At 45.8% G+C, this 23704-nt stretch overlaps 1 protein-coding gene across 3 annotated transcripts in view; it reads right to left on the bottom strand.

The window, feature by feature from the left end:
- Nucleotides 1-15657, bottom strand: part of LOC140412597 (syntaxin-12-like) — a 48752-nt gene extending 33095 nt beyond the window's left edge. The window contains exons 1-3 of one of the 3 annotated variants that reach the window (XM_072500837.1): nucleotides 15544-15607; nucleotides 13213-13424; nucleotides 5316-5502 (exon numbers count right to left, since the gene is read on the bottom strand). In XM_072500837.1, the coding sequence (XP_072356938.1) occupies nucleotides 5316-5427 (112 nt within the window). In that variant the 5' untranslated portion in view covers nucleotides 5428-5502; nucleotides 13213-13424; nucleotides 15544-15607. Of the gene's footprint in view, nucleotides 1-5315; nucleotides 5503-13212; nucleotides 13425-15390; nucleotides 15518-15543 lie in introns of those variants that run through there. The other 2 variants (XM_072500836.1, XM_072500838.1) reach the window with 2 other exon arrangements.
- Between the last annotated feature and the right edge of the window lie 8047 nt (nucleotides 15658-23704).

Raw genomic sequence — 23704 nt, 5'->3', positions numbered from 1 at the left:
ATGCCGATGAATTGCTGTTATACGTATCGGAACTGAGTGTGTCGATAGGGGGAATATTGGAGCTGCTTCGAGTGTTTGGGTCTTTCTCGGGGTACAAACTAAATCTAGGCAAGAGCGAGTATTCTGTGGTGTCTCGGCCGGAGGTGGGGGCAGGGGTGGAGGGGCTGCCATTCCGTAGGGCAGGGACTCACTTTAGGTACCTGGGGGTGCAGGATGCCCAGGAGTGTGGTGGTGGTGGGGCAGGGGGGGGGGGGGGGGGGGGGGGGGGTGCTCTGCAGGTACAAAATTAGTTTGGTGGAGAGAGTGAAAGCTGATCTGGCAAGGTGGGATGGTCTCCCTCTGTCACTGGCGGGTCAGATACAGGCGAGAAATTGAATGTACTGCCACGATTTCTGTTTATTTTTCAATGCCTGCCGGTTTTCCTACCAAAGGCTTTATTCAGAGAGATTGAGGGAAGGATTACTTTGTTCATGTGGGGAGAGAAGGTAGCCAGAGTTAGAAAGGTGCTGCTACAGAGGGGAAGGCAGGCAAGGTGTTTGGGTCTTCCGAACTGGATGTATTACTACTGGGCGGCGAATGTGGAGAAGGTGCGGAGCTGGGTCAAAGGGGCTGATTCCCAGTGGGTCAGAATGGAGGAGAGTTTGTGCAGGGGGTTAGGGTTAGCAACAGCGCCGCTCTCGATAGCCCCGGGGAAGTACTCGGGGAGTCCGGTAATAATAGCTTCATTGAGAATTTGGAGGCAGTTTCGCCAACACTTCGGGTCGGGGGCAGGGTCAAGGGAAATGCTGATTGGGGGGAACCACAGATGAGCCAGGGAGGTGGGATGGAAATTTTCAGAAATGGGAGGAGAAGGGGATTAAGACACTAAAAGATTTGTTTCTTAGGGGTCGGTTTGCAGGATTGAAGGAGCTGGAAGCGAAGTATGGGCTGGAGCAGGGGGAAATGTTCAGATACATGCAGGTTTGAGATTTTGACAGAAAGGAGATAAGAGCTTCCCGGTGGAGCCGGCCACATTGCTGGAGGAGGTGCTGACGACAGGGGGACTGGAGAAGGGGGTAGTGTCAGCGGTTTACGGAGCTATTTTGGAGGGGGGGGGGGGGGGGCGCTAATCACATTCATATGTTTTGGTGCTGTCCAAAGCTAGAGGATTACTGGAAGGAGGTTTTTAGGGTGATTTCTAAAGTGGTGCACGTGAAGCTGGACCCGGACCCCCGGGTGGCCATATTCGGGGTGTCGGACCAGCCGGGATTGGAAACGGGTGCAGATGCAGATGTTGTAGCCTTCGCCTCGTTGATCGCCCAAAGGCGGAGCCTGATGGGATGGAGAGCAACCTCTCCACCCTGTGCCCTGGCGTGGCGGGGGGACTTGTTGGAATTCTTGACTCTTGAGAAGGTTAAGTTTGAACTGAGGGGAAGGTTGGAGGGGTTCGACAAACCATGGGCATTATTCATCATGCATTTTCAAGAACTGGATAACACCGAACATTAGTTGGGGGCGGTGTGTGTTGATGGTGACTATGGGTGATTCCGGATTCCTTTTTGTCATCTGTTTATGTGAACATGTGGGCTAATGTTTGGGGTTTGGTGGCATAATTGAAGTGAGTTGCAGCCAATGGAGCTCACTCATAGTGATGGTACCTAAACCAGACAGTACCCAACAATTGTGTGTGGACTATAGAAAGGTTAATGCAGTTACAAGAACGGATTCTTATCCTATCCCACATTTGGAGGATTGCATTGAGAAAGTGGGACAATCAGCTTTTATTTCCAAATTGGATTTACTTAAAGGTTACTGGCAGGTACCTTTATGCGAAAGGTCGAAGGAGAGTTCAGCTTTTGTGACTCCAGATGGTATAAACCAATTCGAAGTTTTGCCATTTGGCATGAAAAACGCCCCAGCCACATTTCAACGGTTAACTAATAAAGTCGTTTCAGGATTACCCAATTGTGCAGGAGACGTTGACGATCTGGTAATTTTCATCCAGACATGGACAGAACATTTAAAACATCTGATGGGAGTTATTCGATCGACTTCAGGAGGCGGGTTTGGTGATAAACCTAACCAAATGTGAATTTGGAAAAGCCCAAGTCACTTTTCTTGGGCATACAATCAGACAGGGTCGAATGGTCACACAGGATGTGAAACCAACAGTTATTGAGGAGTTTCAAATACCTCAAGACGAAGGGAAATAATGCGATTTCTTGGCATGAGTGGATTTGATCGAACATTTGTACAAACGTTTTGTAGCATGATTGCTCCACTGATGGACTTGCTAAAGACACGAAGATTTCAGTGGACAGCGGACGTTCGATAGGCATTTGACTGCCTGAAAACTGTGATAACCAATGCTCATGTGATGGAGAATTACAAGGGACTCTGTGATCAGATTGAACTGAAGTATCTGACTTTAAAGAGAAATGCCGAGGCATAGAGAAATGGATGGATCGTGCTAGGACCTTCTTGTTCAAAGAGACTGTCAATCGAGAAGGATTCCAGTTGGAGGAAGAAGAACAAAAATGGACTATATCATTGGACCTGTTTGCGTGTGTGGTTTTTTATTTTTTTAAAAGTATATTTTCTGTGTGCATTTCTTAAAGGATAGTGAAAGGGTGAAATAGGAAACCATCTTTAAGTTGATGGTTTATTTTATCTTTTCTGGGGGGGGGGGGGGGGGGGGGAGGAGGAGGTGTTATGTGAGAGTACCTTTAAAAAATGGGTGTTTAAGAAATGTACCTTTAAGAAATGGGTGTTTATCAGTGATGTCAGAGTGTGGGTGGAGCTGGGCTGTCAGCTTTTTACTTTTGCTTTAGGCTGTTTGCTGCAGGGTGTGTTTTAGTTTCGTTTTCAGTGTTGGAGCTGAAGCCAGACAGAGCAGCTGTACTGTTGATCTCTCTGCCATGAAAAGACTATCTCTTGATCATTTGGTGAATTCAGAATTATAAATGTTTTCAGTACTGAATGTAAACCAAAACGTGCTTCTGTTGAAAGTTGTTTCTTCTGGATGTTGTTTGGGAAGTTAAGGATTGTATTCTTTGGGGGTTGTATTTGAATTGATGGTTGCGGAGATGTTCACTGTATGTTTTAAAAAGGTTAACTTCAGTTCATAGAATAAACATTGTTTTGCTTTAAAAAATACTTTCCATTTCTGCTGGACCACACGTGTAGAGTGGGCCGTGTGCTCCCCATACCACAATCTATTAAAAGTTGTGGGTCAGGTGACCTCCATGATACACTTTGGGGTTCTCTAAACCCTGGAAGAGAAATTTGGATTGGCGAGGGGAAATGAATTTAGGTACCTGCAGGTGCGGGACTCAACCTTCCGACGCAGGCAGGTCTCAACCTTCCCGCTCCTACCACCAAGATGGATACAGGACAGGGTAGTTTCTAGAGTGTGGGTGGGAGAAGGGAGGGTTTCTGACATTTACAAGGAACTCATGGGGTCAGAGGAGGCACAGACCGAGGAGTTGAAACGCAAGTGGGAAGAGGAGTTAGGAAGAGAGATAGAGAATGGTCTTTGGGCGGACGCGTTGAGCAGAGTCAACGCGTCCACAACATGTGCCAGGCTCAGCCTGATACAATTTAAGGTCGTTCACTGGGCCCACATGACAGTGGCCCGGATGAGGAGGTTCTTTGGGGTAAAAGATAGGTGCACAAGGTGTGCGGGAAGGTCAGCGAGGTTCTTTGGGGTAAAAGATAGGTGCGCAAGGTGTGCGGGAGGGTCAGCGAACCACGTCCAGATGTTCTGGGCATGCCCAAAGCTTAGGGGATTTTGGCATGGGTTTGCAGAAATCATGTCCAAGGTGTTAAAAACAAGGGTGGCAACGAGTCCAGAGGTGGCAATTTTCAGAGTGTCGGAACACCAGGGAATCCAGGAGGAGAAAGAGGCAGACGTTCTATCCTTTGCTTCCCTGGTAACCCGGAGACGGATATTATTAGCTTGGAGGGACTCAAACTCAAAGCCCGCGAAGTCGGAGACCTGGCTATCTGACATGGCGAGCTTTTTCTGTTTGGAGAAAATCAAATTTGCCTTGAGAGGGTCAATGTTAGGGTTCGCCCGGAGTTGGCAGCCGTTCGTCGACTTCTTTGCGGAAAATTAACCCATCGGCAGAAGGGGGGGACTGGGGGTTAGATTAGTTTAGAGTAGGGGGTTAGTAAAGGTGGGACCTGTAAGGGAGGAAGACGGCTTTTGCACTATGTTTATAAATTCAGGTACATTGTTTATTTTGTTGTTGTTGTAAAACCATAAATACCTCAATAAAATGTTTGCCAAAAAAAAGAAATAGAGTGATTTTCAGGGTAATTGGGGTCGGGAGAAAAAAAAAAAAAGTGCAGCGGAATGGAACTAAATGGATGGCTCGGTCAAAGAGCCAGCAGATATGATGGGCTGAATGGCCTCCTGTGCTGTACAATTCTATAATAAGCTGACAGGTCACAGGAACACTTAGAAAAGGATGCACAAATTTCCATAGACATTTTCTCTCCCCAAACGGCAGGCTAATCGATTCAGACCAAGGAAACAGACCACCGCGAATAACTAAAATTACAAGGCAGCATATTATGCTGGGTTTTGGCATTTTAACTAAGGTGCAACTGGGTTTTGGCATTTTAACCATGGTGCAACTGTTATTTATGCTTTCAAACATTGTTGAAAGAGCTTGTGAATGGGATCCGTCGTACAATGAACTTGCCTAGAGAACAGTATAAATGGAAGTTTTACTGAGTCTCCATGCAAAATAATACAAGAAAGGTATTAGTCCTTAAGCAAGTGTTGTACTCCAATTGATAGTTGGTGCTAATCAATTAGGCAAGTTCAAAATACACACATTTTCATTTTATTGGGAAATTCAAAACTAAAACCCTTTTGGCAAGGGAAAATAAGTTTTTAAAAAAAGAGGGAACCTAACGCTCATATTTCATAGCTATTAACAGTCCAGCCTCAGTAAATTGAGGAAGTAATCAATACTTATGATGCATTGTTCATTATCACTTCTATGCGCACGCACACATCGCTCCCTCTGCATTTTCCAGTATGGCACAGCACACTGGTTTTCCTGAAGGGATGTTGCAATACCTTACATAATATATAATGCTAGTCCTGGCTAGATTGCAGAGCCACTTTGTAAGTAAAGTTTATTGTAGTTTTAAAGCTACATGCACCAGGAAGCAAATTCACACAATCTTCTCTCCTTACAAATTAGCTTAATTGAATAGCGAAATAACCATAATCAAAGCAGGCATTTTTTAGCAGAAAGAACCCACGCCAAACATCCCCACCCCCAAGCAAGGTTCCTGAAGCTGAACCGACTTCAACTTACTATTCCGTGAGATCTTCTGGATGTTGGCACTGCATGTTTGAGTGAGTGTGTTGAAGTCCTGGGATTGAGAGTGGTAGCTCAAACGACTATCTTCAATTCGTCCATAAGACATAGCTGCATAGGAGGTCAGCGCTGACCCAAAATGAGCAGCAGTGAAGAGTTAGAAACGTCAGCACTTCCTGCAAACCTAAGAGGATAAAATTTGGGAAAATATTCAAAACTTTATACATAAAAAGCCAAATCTGGAAAGACAAAATTGATAAATGCAAAGCACAGCTTTTTTACTATAAGAACACCAGAACATAAACGAGAGTTAGAAATTTCTCTCCATCACAGTCCTAAATGCCAACCCATTATTCTGAGACTATAAACCCTTAATTCTGGACTCCAATCTGGAAAATCCTCAAGAGGCAAACTCCTGAAATATTTCAAGGAGATCACCCATGTTCTTCTAAACTCCCAGAAAATAAAGGCTTAGACCACTCAACCTCCCCTCCTAAAATAAATCTATCATTCCCAGAAATCAGTAAATCCAACTTTCACTGCACATCTTCTTAAAAGATTATTCTTCCTTAACTGAAGCTCAGCAGATAGGCAGCATCTGTGAAGAGAAACCAATGATGTTTGAAGTCCAATATGACTCCTGCGGAATGGGAGAGAAGCAGAAACATAAACATGATGGGTTGTTAGTGGGATTTCCCACTGAATCTATTCCATGCCACCAGGAAACCCACAGTGAGGGTACACCACTGGCAGGACCCACCAGCATGAACAGCCAGAAGATCTCCTCCCCAATAGCAAGATATATCCCTCACTCTTGTCACCTTCAAGCAAGATCCTATTACCTGTAACAACATCTGGCAAATCAAAATCTTGTTAGAAGAGTCACATCACACCAGATGCATCACACCAGACAAGTTGTGAAATTTAGCAGCACAAGAGTGACCTTTCAGCACATTGCACTTGAAACTGTGGACATCCTTACTGAAGTCCTATCAAGTTCTGAACAAGAAGAATCTCTAGTGTTTTTATTCAGGTCAGTTGGAACAAAACAGAAGTGTCAATCCCCAGGATATCATTCTTGCTGCCTTCCTACCAGGTGATCATCCACCCAGACAGTGAAATTCAATGAGTCACTCACTTATTTAGCAAGATTTTTACCAATTGAGACAGTTTTTCAGATTGCCATTGATGCAGTGAGCTCCCATCTTCCAGAATGAACACAAAATATATATGGAGGTTGAAAATAAGTCACAGTCTCAAAGTATGACTCTTCAACATATTAGTAATATCCAAATGGCTCAGAAACATGCGACACAAAGTAACAAATGGATAAATCGTGCATTTGGTTCTAGATGGCTTTCCATATCAAAGATCAAGATTCAGGACAAAATTTTGAAGGAAATCTAATAAATCAATGGCCTCTTCCCTGGCTAGTTGACCAGTACCAACACCTCCTCTGGTGTGGACATTGCTCTGACAACATCAGATTCTAGGCAATGCTCATTATCACTAACATGTAAGAGACCATAGATAGACCCGGAACAAGATGGGATGGTAACACAAGACCCATTCTGATGAGGAGCATTTACTACCAATAAGGTATGCGAAGGCACTATACCGTAAGAGTACAAAGCAACTGCAGTAGATAATCCCATAGATGACAACTTGAGCCAGATCCCAGTAAGAACTGGGAAACAGAAATAAATAACAATTAGATAGCATTCTATATCATGTGTCCTTGGGTATACTGCACAAGCCAAAAGCTCAAATTAGACTGGAATTGATTTCACTAGCCTACATTCTTGTTTTCAACTTGGCTTTGTATCAGGGAGAGTCAAGACAACAGACTCCATTTTCAGTCTAAATAATTTGGTCAATGTGTCAACTTGGTTCAGTTAGTATCAGTTCTTCAATAATGCTTTCATCTGCTTGTTAAAAGACTGCGGGTTCAAAGTCTACTTCAGGACTGGAACAAATTTTCTAGGCTGATAATGGTGTTAAAAGGCTGTGGGGTTTAAAGTCTACTTCAGGACTGGGGCAAATGTTCTAGGCTGATAACCCAAGTGTAATATTGATGGAGCACTTTGTTAGCAGCTAATGCCTGATGCCATTCGAAAGTATATTATAGAAAGGATATTATTAAACTAGAAAGAGTGCAGAAAAGATTTACTAGGATGTTGCCGGGACTTGATGGTTTGAGTTATAAGGAGAGGTTGGATAGACTGGGACTTTTTTCCCTGGAGCGTAGGAGGCTTAGGGGTGATCTTATAGAGGTCTATAAAATAATGAGGGGCATAGATAAGGTAGATAGTCAACATCTTTTCCCAAAGGTAGGGGAGTCTAAAACTAGAGGGCATAGGTTCAAGGTGAGAGATTCAGAAGGGCCCAGAGGGGCAATTTCTTCACTCAGAGGGTAGAGAGTGTCTGGAATGGGCTGCCAGAGGTAGTAGTAGAGGCGGGTACAATTGTGTCTTTTAAAAAGCATTTAGATAGTTACATGGGTAAGATGGGTATAGAGGGTTATGGGCCAAGTGCGGGCAACTGGGACTAGCTTAATGGTAAAAACTGGGCGGCATGGACTGGTTGGGCCGAAGGGCCTGTTTCCATGCTGTAAACTTCTATGATTCTATGATTCTAAGTAAGGATTCCCATGACACTACCTGAAGAGCAGAGAGCTTCCCCTCATGACCTGGTCAACATTTTATCCATAACCCTGTGAAAAATTTCTCATTTCACTGCTGCCATGAGATTTTAGATGCAAGGCGGCTTCCAAATTAGACATTATTTAAAAGCAAATTCACAAACCCACCATCAGGCCATGTTGCTGTACTGCTGGCTGTAATTGTAAAGAATCCCAGGATGTATTCAGGGCAAATACAGTACTTTAGGCCCAGATTTTACAGTGGTGACAATGGTGAAACTGACAGCAACTTTGGCGTCCACACATGTCTGGAATAATGCCAAAAGTCAGAATTCACTGCCACATCTCCAGAGAGTGTGGCACCCCGGACTGCAATCAATGGGAAAGCAATTGAATTATGAGAACTTCCACTTTTAGGCTTTGGCCTCACTGCAAACACTCCCACCGGCTCAATTTCTAAATTACAGAATTTGTGGAATGTTAAATTTTCCCATAATTGATCAAAAATTCCTACGTTTCTGAAACAGTTTATTTTTTGGTTTAAATCTTAATCCATTCATTTCTTTCTGAAAATTTAAACTGATAAGAGTTATTTTAATCGCCTGGTTTGCTCTCCAAGAATACTTCAATGTGACTGGCTGCTTACCTGTTGACTGATTTCACTATTGCGGTACCCAAAGATATACTTGGCACCGGACTTAAAAACTGGGAAAGAGGAAAACAGGTCTTTGCAGGAAGCTTTCTTCAAGATCAACAGCATATGCCCCAACATCACTGCTGATTGCAAAATCCAGATTATTCTTGCAGTGCGAGATAGCTATTCAGACGCATACAAGTACAAATACTGTTTGATCACAAGTATACAAGTACTGTTTGATCACAAGTTTACCCATCAATTGTTTATTTCAGATTTACTGCAATTGAGGATTTACACTTTTCATTCCTATTATTTACTCAGAATTTTTTTAAATTGTAAAGACGACAAACAATTCAATTAGAGAATCATAGAATGATTACAGCATAAAATGTCAGTTGAGCTATGTGGTCACTGACAGAATCACAGATTGATACAGTGAAGAGCAGAAGGTGCCCTTCGGCCCATCGAGTCTGCAACGACGCATGAAAAATATCTGACTTTTCTATCTGATCCCATTTGCCAGCACTTGGCTCATATAGCCTCGAATGTTGCCAAGTACTCATCCAGGTACTTTTTAAAGAATATGAGGCAACCCACCTCTACCACCCTCCCGTCACCACCCTCTGGGTAAAAAGGTTTTTCCTCACATACCCCCCCCCCCCCCAAAACCTCCGGCCCCTCACCTTGAACTTGTGTCCCTTCATAACTGACCCTTCAGATAAGGGGAACAGCCCCTCAATCTTGTACACCTCAGTCAGGTCACCCCTCAGTCTTCTCTGCTCCTTAAATAAATGAATCATGTACTCTAAATTTAGAAAAAATACCCTAAACATGACCTCCCTGCTTTTGTAATTTATGCCTCAATTAATAATAGGACAGCATGGTAGCACAGTGGGTAGCACTGCTGCTTCTCAGCAGCAGGGTTCCATGTTCGATTCCCGGCTTGGATCAATGTCTGCGCAGAGTCTGCACATTTTGACTGTGACTACGTGGGTTTCTCCGGGTGCTCCGGTTCATTCCCACAAGTCCCGAAATACATGCTGGTTAGGTTAATTGGACATTCCAAATTCTCCCTCTGTGTACCCGAACAGGCGCCGGAACGTGACGACTAGAGGCTTTTCACAGTAACTGCATTGCAGTGTTAATGTAAGCCTACTTGTGACACTGATAAAGATAATTATTAACGGCAAGTGTCCCATTTGCTCTTTTCACCACCCTTCTGCTGATCTAGGGACAAACTGTGAAGAAGGCCTATGGTGTGTTAGCGTTCATTAACAGAGGGATTGAATTTAAGAGCCGTGAGGTGATGATGCAGCTGTACAAAACTTTGGTAAGGCCACATTTGGAGTACTGTGTACAGTTCTGGTCGCCTCATTTTAGGAAGGATGCGGAAACTTTGGATAAAGGTGCAAAGGAGATTTACCAGGATGTTGCCTGGAATGGAGAGTAGGTCTTACAAGGAAAGGTTGAGGGTGCTAGGCCTTTTCTCATTAGAACGGAGAAGGATGAGGGGCGACTTGATAGAGGTTTATAAGATGATCAGGGGAATAGATAGAGTAGACAGTCAGAGACTTTTTCCCCGGGTGGAACAAACCATTACAAGGGAACATAAATTTAAGGTGAAAGGTGGAAGATATAGGAGGGATATCAGAGGTAGGTTCTTTACCCAGAGTAGTGGGGGCATGGAATGCACTGCCTGTGGAAGTAGTTGAGTCGGAAAATTAGGGACCTTCAAGCAGCTATTGGATAAGTACATGGATTACTGTAGAATGATATAGTGTAGATTAATTTGTTCTTAAGGGCAGCACGGTAGCATTGTGGATAGCACAATTGCTTCACAGCTCCAGGGTCCCAGGTTCGATTCCGGCTTGGGTCACTGTCGGTGCGGAGTCTGCACATCCTCTCAGTGTCTGCGTGGGTTTCCTCCGGGTGCTCCGGTTTCCTCCCACAGTCCAAAGATGAGCAGGTTAGGTGGATTGGCCATGATAAATCGCCCTTAGTGTCCAAAACTGCCCTTAGTGTTGGGTGGAGGTGTTGACTTTGGGTAGGGTGCTCCTTCCAAGAGCCGGTGCAGACTCAATGGGCCGAATGGCCTCCTTCTGCACTGTAAATTCAATGATAATCTCTGATTAATCTAGGACAAAGGTTCGGCACAACATCGTGGGCCAAAGGGCCTGTTCTGTGCCGTATTTTTCTATGTTCTATGTTCTAAACAGGCCAAGGTCCCTTTGCTCCTCGGAACTTCCCAGTGTTAGTCCATTCATTCAATACTTCATCAAATTACTCCTTCCAAAGTGCATCACCCCACACTTTTCAGGGTTAAATTCCATCTGCCATCTTTCTGCCCATTTGACCATCCCGTCTATGCCTTCTGTAACCCAAGACACTCAACCTCAGTTAACCACCCAGCCATTCTTTGCGTCATCTGCAAATTTACTGATTCCCCCCCCCCCCCAACATAGTCATCGGTGTATTTTATATTAATGACAAACAATAGAGGACCAGCACAGATCCCTGTAGTACACCAGTGGACACTGGCTTCTATTCACTAAAACAGTTATCTGTCTCCTACAGTTAAGTCAATTTTGAATCAACCTTATCAAATTGCCCTGTATCCGTTGTGCATTAGCCTTCTTAAAGAAGTCTACTACGTGGGACCTTGTCAAAGGCTTTTCTGAAATCCATGTAAACTACATCAACTGCACTACCCTCATCTACACACCTGGCCACATGCTCAAAAAATCTAATCAATCAAATTTGTTAAGCATGACCTTCCTCTGACAAAGTTATGCTGACTATTCCTGAGCCTTGCCTCTCCAATTGGAGATGCATTTTCTCCAATAGTTTCCCTATCACCAACGTGAGATTCACTGGTCTGCAGTTCCCTGGCTTATCTCTACAATCTTTCTTAAATGGTGGGACCACATTAGCTGTTCTCCAGTCCTCTTGACACCTCCCCAAAGGCCAGAGAGAAATAAAAAAAATAAAAAAATATATCGACCTCAGCTCCTGGGTGAAGACATATGAAATATTCGTTCAACACCCTACAAATGTCCTCTAGCTCCACCCACAGATTTCTTTCCTTGGTTATCCTCTTCCCATTGATTTACTTATAAAATATCTTGGGATTGTCCCTACTTTTACCAACCAGAGCTAATTCACAGCACCATATCCTTTTTTTAAATTAAAAGTGTCCAATTATTTTTTTTTCCAAATAAGGGGCAATTAAACATGGCCAATACACCTATCCTGCACATCTTTCAGATGTGGGGGTGAGACCCACACAGACACGGGGGAGAATGCGCAAACGCCACACAGACAGTGACCTGGGATCGGGATACAGCACCATATTCTGTTGCAACTGCATTTTGCTTTTAAATTATGGGCCTTCCAGATGCATGAAATAAACCTCCCACATGCATTAGATAAATTCAGCGGGCTACTGCTTACGGCATTCCATCCAATGTGTGATCAAGAGTTCATCTGTGAATAAAAGGTGATCGTTCAATCTGAATTGTGGTTAGGCCTCAATTTCAATCAGTGTCATTTCATTTGGCAAGTGATAGCTCAGTAAATTGCTGAAGGAGAACATGTCAGATTTATGTTTAGTCTGCTAGCTTTTTTGTTATATGTTGTAATTTGAAATAAAATTATTTTCAAAGGTTAAATTTTCAACCTGTGCTAAATTAGCTGATTGGAACAGAGAATTCAACAGGGGTGCATAAAGAAGATAATCTGTCAGCAATCTCATTCCAAATTGTTGACTAATTCCACTTGCCATTGAGCATATATATCAAAGACCTCAGGATTGGGGTCAGATGTAAAACAGGATCCCAACAACAGTGAACAAATTCAGGAAGGGGAAGACAAGAGACTTTTATTTTAATCATTTGTGGTGAATTAAGGAAACAGGAATTTGCAATTTACCAAATGAATTCAGAAACCAGGAACGTGATAATTAGCAACTGAGAAAATAAAATGTAAATGCAGCTATACTTTGACCCAACAGTTTCTAGCATGACAAATTCTGAAAATATTTTTAGAAGCAAAACACAGGAACATTCGAGTGTGACGTTCTTGCAGATGCATCTTTACCCACTCATTAAAGAGCTTGAATTGATGCAATGTCCCAAAATCCAACTGCAAACAATTGCTTTTGTCTTGCAGCACATTTTCAAACCCGACCACTCATTTTCCCCCACATGGACCTCAAGTGATCTTTATCCCATTAGGTCATCAGGTCAACAAAATACAGCAACCCGATTAACAATATGGCAGAGGAGGCTTAGGAGACTAAAAGGCCAACTCTGGTGGATGTCTAGTCCCACCCTGACAGCATCCTTACTCAACTTAACCCCTACTTCAGGATTTAAGCACAAAATCGAAGTTGACACTCCAGCACAGGGCTGATGGTGCAAATGTAAATGTCCCCACAGTCCCATAAGCTGCTTTCCCCTTTGAAAGCTGACTGATGGCGATTTAACCTGAGGGGCACCACACCTCAGGCGAGGGACAAAGTTGAGAAGGCAGCCTCATGAATAACCTCAGCCGGTATGAGAATTGAACAACATCACCAGAGGCATTATTGGTTGCATGGGGCGTTAGTCACCACCTGCCTGCTCAGCTGAATGTCAAAGATCCCATGATATTAGAGCAACAGAGCTCTGCCAGAGTCCTGGTCAACATTCCTCCTTCAATAACTTCTCCAAAATCGATCCCTGGCCAGTCCTTCAGTTGCTGGTTGTGGGACCTTGCTTTGTGCAGACTGGTGACATATTAGCCTCCCTCCATATCACTGACTACATTTTCTGTGAAGTACTGGAGCATCCTGGAAGAAATGAATGACACCAAAAAAAAATTCCTGTTCCAATTACAACAGTACTCAAAAATACACCAACCTAACCCCACTGGTAGCAGTGGCAAACACATCAGGTAAGTGGAAAATAAGCTAATAAACTCTGTTCAGGGGAAAGAAAACAGCCTTTTTTTGTTCTTGACAAATAATCTTTAAAAAGATGAGACTCTTTGCTAAAAGATCATTGCCAATTACAAAATGTCTAATTTGGTTAATTAATTAATTCTAATTTGCAGAAAATCAAAAAGGCTAATGAAATGCTAGCCTTTATACCATAGAATTATGCTGCAGCAATACAAAATCCTGGTTAGACCTCAGGCTGTGAGCAGTTCTGGGCACCACACCTTCGGAAGGATATTTTTGCCTTGGGAGTGCCCCCAACTTAGGTTTACAAAAATGATACCTGGATTACAGGGGTTGAGTTAGGAGGAGAAATGACCCGGTTTTCACTAGAATTTAGAGGGTTAAGGGGTGATCTGAAGTATTCAAGATACTAACAGGGAAAGACAGGGTAGTTAAGGTAAAATTAGTTGGGAGATTCTAAAACTAGGGAGCATAGTCAGATCATTCAAGAGAGATGTTAGGATGCTTCACTCCAGGTTGTAGAGGTTTGGAACTTTCTCCCACAAACAGCAGTTGAAGCTAGATCAGTTGTTAAATCAGATAAATAATATATTTGCTTAACAAAAACCCAAGGGATATGAGCCAAATATGGAGTTAAGTCACAGAGCAGCCATGATCTAATTGAATGGCAGGACAGGCTCAAGGGGTTGAACTGCTTTTATTCAACATATTATTATAGTTTATCAATTGCTTATAAACCTTGTATATTTCCAGTATGTTACCTCATTCAAGAATGATACTGCCACACCCCAACCTTTTTTGAGGTGGGGCAAAAAGATCTTGCTGACTGTTTTATGGCTGAAATGTTTTATGGCTGAAATGCTTTCTTGGAAATAGACCTAGAATGATTTCACCTACTTTTTCCACTTCATAGAATCTGTACAGTACAGGAGGCCACCCAGGCCATCGAGTCTGCACCAACCCTCCAAAAGAGCACCCTACCCAGGCTCAATCCCCCAGCATATCCCCGCAAACCCATGGACACTTAGGGGCAATTTACCAAGGCCAATCCACCTAACCCACACATTGTTGACTGTGGGAAGAAAACAGAGCAGCCAGAGGAAACCCACATAGACACAGGGGGAATGCACAAACTCCACACAATCACCCAAGGTCAGAATCAAACCCAGGTCTTGGCACTGTGAGGCAGCAGTGCGGACTACTGTGCCACCCCACTTATAATATTTACTTACAATATTTGGACACTATGATCACAGGCTGCCATTCAGAGACACCATATTATGGAAAGCTTCACACCCCATATTCTTACTGCCAAGACAACCTACTTCTGCATCCTATTCTCCCATCACTGAAACCTATATCCATGCATGCATCATCTCAGCCTCAACTTCTTTAATTGCCTCTGCACCACGATTCTGATCAATGCCCACATAAAGTCCAAATTCTATTCCACATAAAGCCTTACTTAGCCATTATATCTCTGCCCTTGAACTCTATTACATCCTCACCCCAAATTCAAAATCCTCAGCTTAGGTACAAGACGCTTTACAGCCTCACCCCATCTTGCCTCTGCAGCATCCTCCATCGTAGTTCATGTTTCAAATCCTTTAAAATCCCCCCTCCCTATTCCCCATCAATCAATCCTTAAATCTGCCCTTGCCCCTCATAGCCCTCCTCTCTCTCATGGGCTCAAAACGACTGTTCTATCTCGCCTCAGTGAAGCAGCCAGGGGAGACTACATTATAAACAGTGCTGTATAACTGCAAGTCACCTTTAGTCTAGGGCACTGGCAGCTGGCCAACCCTGGCGACTGCAAAATAATGCGCCCGCTACCCAACTGCTCTTAATAACTCACTATTTAGCAGCTGTCAAGGGTGTTCACCACCGCCGTCAGCGGTCAGCGGGTGAAACGGTGACTATCGGCCCAGCGACAAGAATGGGACGAACTGTCCACAATAATCGCCACACTCTCTGCCCAAAGCAGGCGCGACCGACTCGAGTTTCCTACCGGTGGGCGCGTGTTTTCTTTTCCCCTCTCCGGCTGTTACCGACCAAGGCCCTGCTGCCGTCACGTGATAAGCGCGCGCGTCCTGACCGTAGCCCCGCCCCGAACAGTGCGTGATTACACCATCACGACCGGGCTGCTTTGTGGGGTGATGAGCCAAGGAGGACATTCAGCCCATCCAGCTTCTTGGAAAGGGCTGCACCGATTGGAGATCTGGGCCAGAATTCTCCGGCCATTGGGATTCTCTTTTTCCGGTGGCAGCGTATCCCTCGCCCGCGGGCTTCCTGGCTGCATGGGCTGGCTTCAGTGGGAAATCCCAGTGAACAGCACCGCACCGCAGCTGGGGGACCAGAGAGTCCAGCCCCTGCTGCTGTCATGGACTGTCTTGCGCCATCTCACATATCCACTGTAGCTCCTCTGCAACCATTTTCCAAGGGCCGCTTTAGCACAGTGGTCTAAATAGCTGGCTTGTAATACAGGACAATGCCAGCAGCGCGGGTTCAATTCCTGTACATGCTGCGCCGGAGATGTGGCGACTAGGGGCTTTTCACAGTAACTTCATTGAAGCCTACTTGTGACAATAAGCGATTATTCTATTCTATTCCATCATCCAACTATGTCTCAGTCGACCCCTATTTCTGCTGCCCTCCACTTTGCTCTCTAGAATATATGAGCATATGGATCAGGAATAGCAGTCGGTCATTCTGGATTGGATTTGTTTATTGTCACGTGTACCGAGGCACAGTGAAAAGTATTTTTCTGCGAGCAGCTCAACAGATCATTAAGTACATGGGAAGAAAAGGGAATAAAAGAAAATACATAATAGGGCAATACAATGTAACTCTAACAGCGGTCACTCTAACTTGAAGGTGTACCTGTGCAAGAGACCCTAGCTGTTCAAGTGAAGACACACATCCAGCAGAGGGCAGTAGAGCGGAGCTGCTGATTGGCTGTTGCGGGGACAATTTGCATACGTCCGGTGCGGTCACTCTAACTTGAAGGTGGTTTGTGGAGGAGATGTTGTTAAGTGACACTTAAACCCGAAACACTTCTTCAGTGTTTCCCTCCCTACCCCCTCCTCTAACCAAAAAAAACCCAACTGCTGTAAAGGTCAAGAGGAAGGCTCGAGGGCAGGTAGAAGTAGAAAGAAGTTGAACTGTGACGTTGCAGCCTGCAGGTAAGGGATTGGCTGGTGACTGGTAAGTAGTTTTTATTTTATTTTCCCTCGGGTGTTATCGTGCGGGGCGCAGAGGTTGCTGTGTGAGTGCTTGCTGAGAAGCGGAGTGAATAACAGGTAAGCTCTTTCTTTCTTTTTGTTTTTTTATCTAGAGGGGATGGCAGGGAAGGTAGTGCAATGTTCCTCCTGCAGAATGTTTGAGGTGAGGGACGCCGTCAGTGTCCCTGCTGATTTCATCTGTGGGAAGTGCACCCATCTCCAGCTCCTCAGAAACCGAATTAGGGAACTGGAGCTGGAGCTGGATGAACCTCGGATCATTCGGGAGGCAGCGTTGTCATAGATAGAAGCTTCAGGGATGTAGTTACTCCGAAGAGTAAAGATAGATGGGTGACGGTGAGAGGGGCTGGGAGGAAGCAGTCAGTACAGGGATCCCCTGTGGACGTTCCTATACCGCTTTGGATACTGTTGGGGGGGGGGGGGGGACTTACCAGGCGTAAGCCATGGGGTACAGGTCTCTGGCACAGAGTCTGTCCCTGTTGCTCAGAAGGGCAGGGGGGAGAGGAGCAGAGCATTAGTCATTGGAGACTCCATAGTTAGGGGGATAGATAGGAGATTCTGTGCGAACGAGAAAGACTCGCGGTTGGTGTGTTGCCTCCCAGGTGCCAGGGTCCGTGATGTCTCGGATCGTGTTTTCGGGATCCTTAAGGGGGAGGGGGAGCAGCCCCAAGTCGTGGTCCACATAGGTACCAATGACATAGGTAGGAAAAGGGATAGGGATGTAAGGCAGGAATTCAGGGAGCTAGGGTGGAAACTTAGATCTAGGACAGAGTTATTATCTCTGGGATATTACCCGTGCCACGTGCTAGCGAGACGAGGAATAGGGAGAGAGAGGAGTTGAACACGTGGCTACAGGGATGGTGCAGGAGGGAGGGTTTCAGATTTCTGGATAATTGGGGCCCATTCTGGGGTCGGTGGGACCTCTACAAACGGGATGGTCTACACCTGGACCAGAGGGGTACCAATATCCTGGGGGGGGGTGGGGGGGGAATTTGCTAATGCTTTTCGGGAGGGTTTAAACTAGTTCAGCAGGGGCCTGGGAACCTGAATTGCACCTCCAGTATACAGGAGGTTGAGAGTAGTGAGGTCATGAGTAAGGTTTCAAAGTTGCAGGAGTGTACCGGCAGGCAGGAAGGTGGTTTAAAGTGTGTCTTCTTCAATGCCAGGAGCAGCCGGAATAAGATGGGTGAACTTGCGGCCTGGGTTGGTACCTGGGACTTCGATGTTGTGGCCAGTTCGGAGACATGGATAGAGCAGGGACAGGAATGGTTGTTGCAGGTGCCGGGGTTTAGATATCATGTAATTTACAGTGCAGAAGGATGCCATTCGGCCCATCTAGTCTGCACCGGCTCTTGGAAAGAGCACCCCATCCAAGGTCAACACCTCCACCCTAGCCCCATAACCCAGCAACCCCACCCAACACTAAGGGCAATTTTTGGACACTAAGGGCAATTTATCATGGCCAATCCATGGGGAGGATATGCAGACTCCCCACAGACGTGACCCAAGCCAGAATCGAACCTGGGACCCTGGAGCTGTGAAGCAATTGTGCTATCCACAATGCTACCGTGCTGCCCAGATATTTCAGTAAGCTCAGGGAAGGTGGTAAAACAGGGGGAGGGGTGGCATTGTTAGTCAAGGAAGTATTACGGTGGCAGAAAGGATGTTTGATGAGGACTCGTCTACTGAGGTAGTATGGGCTGAGGTTAGAAACAGGAAAGGAGAGGTCACCCTGTTAGGGGTTTTCTATAGGCCTCTGAAAAGTGCCAGAGATGTGGAGGAAAGGATTGCAAAGATGCTTCTGGATAGGAGCGAAAGCAACAGGGTAGTTGTTATGGGGGACTTTAATTTTCCAAATATTGACTCGAAAAGCTATAGTTCGAGTACTTTAGATGGGTCCGTTTTTGTCCAATGTGTGCAGGAGGGTTTCCTGACACAGTTTGTAGATAGGCCAACGAGAGGCGAGGCCATTTTGGATTTGGTACTGGGTAATGAACCAGGACAGCTGTTAGATTTGGAGGTAGGTGAGCACTTTGGTGATAGTGACCACAATTCAATTACATTTACTTTAGTGATGGAAAGGGATAGGTATATACCGCAGGGCAAGAGTTATATCTGAGGGAAAGGCAATTATGATGCGATGAGGCAAGACTTAGGATGCATCGGATGGTGAGGAAAACTGCAGGGGATGGGCACAATGGAAATGTGGAGCTTGTTCAAGGAACAGCTACTGCGTGTCCTTGATAAGTATGTACCTGTCAGGCAGGGAGTAAGTGGTCGAGCAAGGGAACCGTGATTTACTAAAGCAGTCGAAACACTTGTCAAGAGGAAGAAGGAGGCTTATGTAAAGATAAGACATGAAGGTTCAGTTAGGGTGCTCGAGAGTTACAAGTTAGTTAGTAAGGACCTAAAGAGAGAGCTAAGAGCCAGGAGGGGACATGAGAAGTCTTTGGCAGGTAGGATCAAGGATAACTCTAAAGCTTTCTGTAGATATGTCAGGAATAAAAGAATGACTAGGGTAAGAGTAGGGCCAGTCAAGGACAGTAGCAGGAAGTTGTGCATGGAGTCCGAGGAGATAGGAGAGGTGCTAAATGAATATTTTTCACCAGTATTCACACAGGAAAAAGACAGTGTTGTCGAGGAGAATACTGAGATTCAGGCTACTAGACTAGAAGGGTTTGAGGTTCATAAGGAGGAGGTGTTAGCAATTCTGGAAAGTGTGAAAATAGATAAGTCCCCTGGGCCGGATGGGATTTATCCTAGGATTCTCTGGGAAGCTAGGGAGGAGATTGCCGAGCCTTTGGCTTTGATCTTTAAGTCATCTTTGTCTACAGGAATAGTGCCAGAAGACTGGAGGATAGCAAATGTTGTCCCCTTGTTCAAGAAGGGAAGTAGAGACAACCCCGGTAACTATAGACCAGTGAGCCTTACTTCTGTTGTGGGCAAAATCTTGGAAAGGTTTATAAGAGATAGGATGTATAATCATCTGGAAAGGAATAATTTGATTAGAGATAGTCAACACGGTTTTGTGAAGGGTAGGTCGTGCCTCACAACCCTTATTGTGTTCTTTGAGAAGGTGACCAAACAGGTGGATGAGGGTAAAGCAGTTGATGTGGTGTATATGGATTTCAGTAATCGTTTGATAAGGTTCCCCACCGTAGGCTACTGCAGAAAATACGGAGGCATGGGATTCAGGGTGATTTAGCAGTTTGGATCAGAAATTGGCTAGCTGGAAGAAGACAAAGGGTGGTGGTTGATGGGAAATGTTCAGACTGGAGTCCAGTTACTAGTGGTGTACCACAAGGATCTGTTTTGGGGCCCCTGCTGTTTGTCATTTTTATAAATGACCTGGAGGAGGGCGGAGAAGGATGGGTGAGTAAATTTGCAGATGACACTAAAGTCGGTGGAGTTGTGGACAGTGTGGAAGGATGTTACAAGTTACAGAGGGACATAGATAAGATGCAGTGTTGGGCTGAGAGGTGGCAAATGGAGTTTAATGCAGAAAAGTGTGAGGTGATTCATTTTGGAAGGAATAACGGGAAGACGGAGTACTGGGCTAATGGTAAGATTCTTGGCAGTGTGGATGAGCAGAGAGATCTCGGTGTCCACGAACATAGATCCCTGAAAGTTGCCACCCAGGTTGAGAGGGTTGTTAGGAAGGCGTATGGTGTGTTAGCTTTTATTGGTAGAGGGATTGAGTTTCGGAGCCATGAGGTCATGTTGCAGCTGTACAAAACTCTGATGCGGCCGCATTTGGAGTATTGCGTGCAATTCTGGTCGCCGCATTATAGGAAGGATGTGGAAGCATTGGAAAGGGTGCAGAGGAGATTTACCAGAATGTTGCCTGGTATGGAGGGAAGATCTTATGAGGAAAGGCTGAGGGACTTGAGGCTGTTTTCGTTAGAGAGAAGAAGGTTAAGAGGTGACTTAATTGAGGCATACAAGATGATCAGAGGATTGGATAGGGTGAACAGTGAGAGCCTTTTTCCTCGGATGGTGATGTCTTGCACGAGGGGACATAACTTTAAATTGACGGGAGATAGATATAGGACAGATGTCAGAGGTAGGTTCTTTACTCAGAGAGTAGTAAGGGCGTGGAATGCCCTGTCTGCAACAGTAGTGGACTCGCCAACACTAAGGGCATTCAAATGGTCATCGGCTAGACATATGGATGATAAGGGAATAGTGTACATGGGCTTTAGAGTGGTTTCACAGGTCGGCGCAACATCGAGGGCTGAAGGGCCTGTACTGCGCTATAATGTTCTATGTTCTAAAACGATATAAGCACCGGCATCGGATGAAGTGAGTAAGCCGGGTGGGAGGGTCTTTGATTATGCTGCCCGCTTTCCCCAGGCAGCGGGAGGTGTAGATGGAGTCAATGGATGGGAGGCAGGTTTGTGTGATGGACTGGGCGGTGTTCACGACTCTCTGAAGTTTCTTACAGTCTTGGGCCGAGCAGTTGCCATACCAGGCTGTGATGCAGCCAGATAGCTTGCTTTCTATGGTGCATCTGTAAAAGTTGGTAAGGGTTAATGTGGACATGCCGAATTTCCTTAGTTTCCTGAGGAAGTATAGGCGCTGTTGTGCTTTCTTGGTGGTAGCGCCGACGTGGGTGGACCAGGACAGATTTTTGGAGATGTGCACCCCTAGGAATTTGAAACTGCTAACCATCTCCACCTCGGCCCCGTTGATGCTGACAGGGGTGTGTACAGTACTTTGCTTCCTTAAGTCAATGTCCAGCTCTTTAGTTTTGCTGGCATTGAGGGAGAGATTGTTGTCGCTGCACCACTCCACTAGGTTCTCTATCTCCCTCCTGTATTCTGACTCGTCATTATTCGAGATCCGGCCCACTATGGTCATATCGTCAGCAAACTTGTATATGGAGTTGGAACCAAATTTTGCCACGCAGTCGTGTGTGTACAGGGAGTAGAGTAGGGGGCTAAGTACGCAGCCTTGCCCATTGATCCTTTCCTGCCATTTGATAAGATCATGGCTGATCTGATTTTGGCCATAACTCTATCTTCCTGCCTAGTCCCTATAACCTTTTTCCCCTTGTCAATCAATAAACTAACACCCTTAAAAATATTCAATGACTTTAATCCCTGGGGAATAGAATTTCACAAACTAACAACCCTCTGCGAAAAAATAATTCTCATCTCCATCTTAAATAGGAGACCCTTTATATTTAATCTGCGTCCACTAGTCTTTGTCTCGCCTTGATGTACCATCAATGACAACAGACGAGAGTCGGAAGAGTAAACTGTAGCTTTAATCAGCTAAAAGACACCTGCCGGCAGCCAGCCCCAGAATGAGGGCAACGCTGGAGGTTAGCCACCTTTATACTTGAGCCCGAGGGGCGGAGCCACAGGCGGAGCCATCAGGGACAAACCTAGACATGTAACAAACAGTAAGAACACTAAGTACAATAAGTAAGAACAGTAAATATAATACAGTGGTTTACCACATTCACCCCCTGTTAAAAAAAAAGAGTCCGGCGGGGGTGAAGTGGACGGGATGAATTAGAGATCGAGTCTATCGGGGGCTTTGACCTTCCGCTGTGATCGACTCAGTCCCGGCTGTGGTGAGGACACTGGTGTCGGATGAAGTGTTGAGGCCGGCATATCCAGGAGCGTGTCGTCTTCGGATAAGTAGCAACGGAGGGGGACAGTGTAGAGTCGTGAGTAGCAACGGAAAGAGACAGTGTAGAGTCGGGGGTAGTGGTGATGGTCGCTGGGGAACCTGCGGGTGCCAAGTCCCAAAGGGAGACTAGGTCCTCCCGCCCGTTATGGTGTGCCACGTAGAATATTGGGGGTTAGCATGGAGGAGAAGGACCCGTTTGACCAGGAGATCCGACTTGTGACTGCTCGCATGCTTCCGGAGGAGGATGGGCCCTGGAACCGTCAGCCAGGACGGGAGCGAGACCCCTGAGGTGGACTTCCTGGGGAAGACAAACATTCTCTCGTGAGGTGTCGCATTGGTGGCGATACACAGGAGCGACCGGATGGAGTGGAGCGCATCGGGAAGGATCGTTGGTCAGTGAGGAGAGTGAATCGCCTGCCGGCCAGGTAATGCGTCCAATGTCGCACAGCTTCCTTAATGGCCTGGGCTTCCTTTTCGACGGAGGAGTGTCGAATTTCGGAGCCCTGGAGGGTAAGGGACAAGAACGCCGCGGGCCTGCCCGCCTGATTGAGGGTAGCGGCCAGAGCAAAGTCAGACGCATCGCTCTCCACCTGGATCGGGATGCACTCGTCTACTGCGTGCATCGTGGCTTTGGCAATATCTGTTTTGATGCGGTTGAAGGCCAGGCGGACCTCAGCCGTCAGGGGAAAAATGGTGGATTTAATGAGTGGGTGGGCCTTGTCCGCATAATTGGGGACCCACTAGGCATAATAGGAAAAGAACCCCAGGCATCTCTTCACGGCCTTGGGGCAGTGGGGGAGTGGAAGTTCCAGGAGGGGACGCATGCGGTCGGGGTCGGGCCCTAGGTCTCCATTTTCCACAATGTAGCCAAGGATGGCTGGGCGGGTTGTGTGGAAAATGGATTTCTCCTTATTGTATGTGAGGTTAAGGAGCTTGGCGGTGTGGAGGAAATGTTGGAGGTTAGCGTCATGGTCCTGCTGGCCATGGCTGCAGATGGTGACATTATCCAGATACGCGAACGTAGCCCGCAGCCCGTACTGGACAACCATTCGGTCCATCTCCCATTGGAAGACCGAGACCCCATTGATGACGCCGATGGGGACTCTGAGGAAGTGGTAGAGGCAGCCATCTGCCTCGAAGGCAGTGTATTGGCGGTCCTCCGGGGCGGATAGGGAGCTGGTGATACACGGACTTCAAGTCAATAATGGAGAAGACTCGGTACTGCGCAATCTGATTGACCATGTCAGATATGCGGGGGAGAGGGTACGCATCGAGCTGAGTGTACTGGTT

Source organism: Scyliorhinus torazame, chromosome 1 (genome assembly GCF_047496885.1).
Source record: "Scyliorhinus torazame isolate Kashiwa2021f chromosome 1, sScyTor2.1, whole genome shotgun sequence".
NCBI lineage: Eukaryota > Metazoa > Chordata > Chondrichthyes > Carcharhiniformes > Scyliorhinidae > Scyliorhinus > Scyliorhinus torazame.
The sequence above is the reverse complement of the archived record's forward strand: the minus strand, read 5'-3'. Positions and strand labels throughout refer to the sequence as shown.